Raw genomic sequence first — 5,428 nt, 5'->3', positions numbered from 1 at the left:
ATATTGCATCACTCGATGCAAACTTCAAAAAGCTAACCAGATTATTTGGTTGAATGCAATGGGTCCCCCCTCACGTCCCACCTCGTTCTTCATAAGCACATGTCCTACTAATTCGCAGGATTGCGTTTGAAAAAAGTCATATTTTTATAATATAACTGTCACAAAAATCTGATTTCCAACTCGCAACTACAAAATCGGGTAGCAAGAGCATCCAACTCTTAAAATCGGACAAATTTGACCTTTGGGTTGTTTCAAGAATGGTTTTACATTTTCTAGAAATTTAAAAAGTTTGATTTAATAAAAAAAATTATAAATAATTCATTTCAAATTAGAAAAATTATGAATTTGGTACCTTTTTAAAAAAATGTAGGCTATTTTTGGTATTTTATTTAAAGTTGTTTACATCTCATTTGTTGCTTTTCCTATTGTCTTATTGCTCGTAATAAAATACAAGTAACATGAACAAATAAGATTCAAATAACACCAAATAGAGCACCAAAAGATAGGTTACATTTTCAAAAAAAAAAACTTTTGGCATCAATTTGATGTTTTTTCGAAATTTTTTATCAAATCTAAACTTTTTAAGTTTCCAAAAAATGCAAAACCACCATTGAAACCACCCAAAGGATCAAATTTATCCAATTTTGATAGTTGGATGACTCTCACTATCCGGTTTTGTAATTATGGGTTGAAAAATTAAACTTTTGCGATGGTAGGGTGAAAATAGGATTTTTTTCCTTTATGTTTTCCTAGTATAATCACAAAATGAACCAGCGACGATGTGTGGCGTCCCATGATCCCATCTAGTATTATGTCGTTTTAACTATAGCTGCCTTCGAGGCCAAGGATTGTTGCTCCAGTACAACAATTTGTCTACTGGCGTACGTACCTATTCCATAGCTTTAGTTCACCTCATGCTGCGCTGGATCTGAATTGGATATTTGGATTGGACAAATAATTAAGGTACGATGTGGCCGGAGCATAGGAGACAGTCTGATGCCATACTATCCACAGTACAAGCAAAGGTTTGGTTAAGAGGTCTTGGATCCACGTCAGCTTTAGCTGGACCTCGAAACAAAGTCAAATTGTCGTGTCAGTTCATAAGCTACTGTAAGTTTGTTCCTGTTCGCTTCAGCTTATCAGCCGGCTTATCAATATTTTTCTCTTACAACAAATTAGCCATTTTTCAGCTTTTCAGCCGGCTTATAAGTCCAGCCGAACAGGACCTTGGCACACGTCGCAATGAACTTCCTCGTTCAGTTATGACTTCCTCCAGGTCAAGCGTGAGCTATGTGGATGGCCGGCCTACGATTCAGAGTGTCGTCATAGTGTTGAGGGGTTAGATGATGCCAGCGCTTACGACACCTATCTTCAGATGATTATGCTGACTCATCCTCGGTAAAATTCATATAAGGTGCACATGCCTCCCCCAACTGAATCCACGATGAAACTGTAACCCAGAGCAAAAGCAGAGTACTACAGCCTTCCTTGCCAGTTCCTTGCTGCACCGGCCGATTGAATCGCTCAGCCCGTGCTTCTTCTGCGTGTTCCTCCGATCATTCCAAGAACCGGAGCTGGATTTCACTGATAACTCCTGCGCTCTTTGTTGCATCTTGTGGCAATGAGACAGAGTGCTGCCAGTTCTTCCGATCGCCATAACCTGTCGCTTCTGCGTGTTTTCGGTCAGCTTCTTCTCACCTTATTATCAGCAGAAAGATTTCAGAGGAATTTGTAGTGTCGTGTGCAGAGTCGCGGTGAAATTCCCCTGTTACAAAGAAAAAAAAAAGAGGGTTTGTCGCTTTAAGTTTTGTTTCATGCTTTCATAATCATAACTAATATAATCCAACATGTTCATGTGCTTCTCAATAGGCCAAGGAAAGTGGGTCCTGAAGAGGGTCTGCACCGGATAGCTAGCACTCAAGTATTCCAACCCAAAGGTAGTAATGTAATATCCACTGTCTTCAAAATAAAATTCATACACAACTGTATTAAACTGTTTTTAACAGTATTTTTTTACCTCTGTTTTCAGTCTTCTAAGAACAATCCTTGCACCATCCCCATTCCAATCCCAAACACATATATCTGTCACAAAGTTCCTCTTGGTAGCTGGTTCAAAGTTGAAACAACAACCAAGGAAGAGGCACAGAGCAACGAGGAAATGGCAAGTTCAGTTCAGAGCCAGAGATCTTCTGGCACCAGTAACCACGTTATCCTTTCACTCTGCCTGATCACGACTTGCCTTCTGAACATAACCACCCTGCCTCTCGCCATGGAGCAAGGCGGACACATCCTTCTATGGGTTAATCTGGCCGTCGGATATCTGCTGGCCATGGCCTCGTTGTTCTCGACCGATGCGGAGACTAAGGCAGCAGCGGCGAAGCTGAGTGTTATCTCAGCTTGGATTTCCATGGTTGTGGTGATGATGGGAGAACTCAACCGCACACCTCCATAGGTTCTTAATGTTCAGGCATGTCACTGGGTTCAGTTGGAGGCTGAGTTCTTCGGATGCTTTGGCTTAGTCTATGGCAATTCTCCTTGCAGGGGTCCTTCAGCAAAGTGGTCAATGCAGGTACATGTACTACCTACGAAACTGGTCTGGGTCTGTATCATACTTATCAAGAAGTATAGCTGTATCGCTATCTGGGTTCAGTATGTACAGAGTGCATGTACATGTACTACGTACGAAACTGGTCTGGGTCTGTATCATACTTATCAAGAAGTATTGCTGTATTGCTATCTGGGTTCAGTATGTAAGAGGGTTGTAAAGTTTGCTCTTTGCTGGATAATAGTAATACTGTAAATTATGCAGCATTTGTTTCCTTAGAAATAAAACTGATAAGAATCAGAACATACTCTCAATACGATTCATATCTGCTTTGCCACTAGGTTCTGCAAACCAGAAGACATCTAACTCCAATTTATAAAGCATTGACACAGTGAATACAACAGAAAGAACTCACTAAGCAAACTGGGAGAAGCAAACTTCACCTGTACACCATCACATTAAGAAAGCTCACACTGGCTTTCTACATGTTGCAGAGGGTACAATACTTGTTCCTGCACAAGCTATGAATAGCTGCCAGACTATGATTCAAGCAGGTAGTTGCCCGAGTAAATTGATACTTGGCAAATTAACTAGTTTACATTCTCAGACATATTGCACTAACATTATGGAATGCGGATTTTATTCCAATAAACTAACCAGACAAGTATTATCAGTAAAGTTGATCTCAAGCACACAAGGTGGCCTACTGATAATCTCTCATCATGTCTTTAATCTTTATAGTTGCCCGAGTGCTCTTAATCTTGTGAGCACTAGTACAGGCTTCAACAGTCAAAACCAACTAAAAAGAATTCAATTCTCAACAAAAACTATACTAGAGATGTTGCCAGCTCCATCCTATGACGAGGGTAACTCTGAGGTTATTTGAGCACCAGGATGTTTGAAGACTGTTAGTTTAGAAGCCTGAAGGATAAGGTGTCAAACCACACTGCCAGTTAGACAAAATATAACTCTCCGAAAACTGATCAGATAATGAGAGCACTGTACATCTCCAAGGGACTGATCTACGAGGACAGCTAATTGAGCCAAGTCCTAAGGAGTAACATCTCCTACTTGTATTCTTACGGGTAAGGGCCTCGCAATTAGACCATCCATCACCCAGCCGCCGACAGAACCATCATGTTTGACATGGCTGAATTCTCTCTGAGCATAATCCAGGGATACTTCAAGCCTTCCACCTGGCCTACACTCTGAGACAATATTGCTTGGTCTAAAGCCCATAAATCTTTCCAACCAATACAGATAGCTAACATGGAACAAAGATTTGAGCATGTCTTCAGGAGAAGATCCCTCTTTAAGTACAATCTGTAAGCAGGTAAAATATTATTAGCTGAATGCACAACAAAACTGACATTTAGGAATACTTGCTTCAAGATGAACTTACACAAAATTTGCCCTTGTAATTCGTAAGCAGGTACTGCTCATTTTTGTAGAGATCAAACAATGCACATGCATCTTCTTTACTCTCAATAATTTCACTTAGTTTAGAACCCAATTGTAACCGCTGACAAATTTGATCTGCAGCATCTTTTGCTTCTGCTGACAAAATCTTGCATTCCTGTTGCAAAATCCAAGAAACCGCAGAAAATAAGAAAATGAAATAAAACAAAGGAGAAAAAATGAATATGTATGATGATATTACTCGAGCATTCCTAACCAGAAGCTAGTTGGATCTAACAGGACACAATTATAATTTGGACATTACGAAACACAACTATATGTGCCACATGATCAGGCAATATTGAAAAGAGGAGCTTTAAGGCTTAACAGTTGAGAATATAATGTCGGGAGAAAAAATTGGTCAGTTATACAATACTGAAAGTAACCTTGACTTACTTTACGTGAAGCACCAAGTGACAGATTGAAGAAGAGAGGTTCCTCATCATTAACCTCTTTGACTGATGGAATTTGTCCACTTAATAGATATTCACTAAACACCAAGCCTTCACAAAAAGGACAAAAAAGTTTAATCACATCCTGTAACATTATCATTCTAGAGAACAAATGCTAAATGTCAGGGAACAGAACTGATACAAGGATAGGAAATAACTATTGTTGTAAGTTTGTCCCATATAGAAAAAAAAAAGAAATTCAGGAGTATGAGAAAGAGAGTATTATTTTAGCAAAATATCACTACAGTACTAAATATATGCTTCCAGCGTTTAATGTTATCCATTGAATAAAATAGACACATTTTTGACTGAAGAAATATACCGAATGTACCTTCCATGTTTACCATTTCACTCAACCATTTATCAGAAATAAACCGTCAGTTTTTACATCTGTTGAACTTTTTATATTCCATATCTAGCTTAGTAAAGAAATTAAGATGAAAAAGTAGCCAATTTGATTACATAATATCATCCCTACACAAGTTGTGGCCATATAGGGTCAATAAAAATAAGGGAAGAATTGAGATAAATAACAGTGAAGAAATCAAATTACTTGCACGGTACGGATTCAGTGTTCTCAGCTGAATTGATTGATAAGACTTAAGGTTGCAATACATGTGGACAGCAGTAACTCCAGCAAATGAAATAAGAGCTAATGGTACAGATGAATGAATGTGATTAGCCAACACAATGCCAAGCCCTATGCCAACGAACTTGCTAACCATTCCTTGTGCTTCACCCTTTGCAATAACCTGAATATTCATGTCATTTTAGTCACTGAGATGAAAATGTAATGAATAGGCATACAATGTACTTACTGAATTTAATATCGGAAGTGTTCATATGATAGTGTGATTCTTTATTTTCCTAGTACGAACAAAAGTGGAAGGGATTCAGACTAGTGGGTTGTAGGAAATGTTTTTTTTTTTTTTTTTTCGGGGGGGGGGGGGGGGACTATGGGGGGGCGGTATGC

At 38.9% G+C, this 5,428-nt stretch overlaps 1 protein-coding gene and 1 long non-coding RNA gene across 2 annotated transcripts in view; one reads left to right on the top strand and one right to left on the bottom strand.

Moving 5' to 3' along the window:
* Positions 1-1,408: 1,408 nt before the first annotated feature.
* On the top strand, positions 1,409-2,850 carry LOC101761951. The gene is made up of 3 exons (XR_215486.3): positions 1,409-1,682; positions 1,870-1,937; positions 2,030-2,850. It is a non-coding gene; the product is annotated as an uncharacterized LOC101761951 (long non-coding RNA).
* A 153-nt stretch (positions 2,851-3,003) lies between these two features.
* Positions 3,004-5,428, bottom strand: part of LOC101762235 (protein root UVB sensitive 1, chloroplastic) — a 5,046-nt gene continuing 2,621 nt past the window's right edge. Inside the window, exons 4-7 of the mRNA XM_004975167.4 lie at positions 5,009-5,207; positions 4,400-4,506; positions 3,948-4,121; positions 3,004-3,868 (exon numbers count right to left, since the gene is read on the bottom strand). Of these exons, the coding sequence (XP_004975224.2) occupies positions 3,596-3,868; positions 3,948-4,121; positions 4,400-4,506; positions 5,009-5,207 (753 nt within the window). The 3' untranslated portion in view covers positions 3,004-3,595. The remainder of the gene's footprint in view (positions 3,869-3,947; positions 4,122-4,399; positions 4,507-5,008; positions 5,208-5,428) is intronic.

Source organism: Setaria italica, chromosome VII (assembly GCF_000263155.2).
Source record: "Setaria italica strain Yugu1 chromosome VII, Setaria_italica_v2.0, whole genome shotgun sequence".
NCBI lineage: Eukaryota > Viridiplantae > Streptophyta > Magnoliopsida > Poales > Poaceae > Setaria > Setaria italica.
Note: the sequence above shows the minus strand (reverse complement) of the source record. Positions and strands in the feature narration are given on the sequence as shown.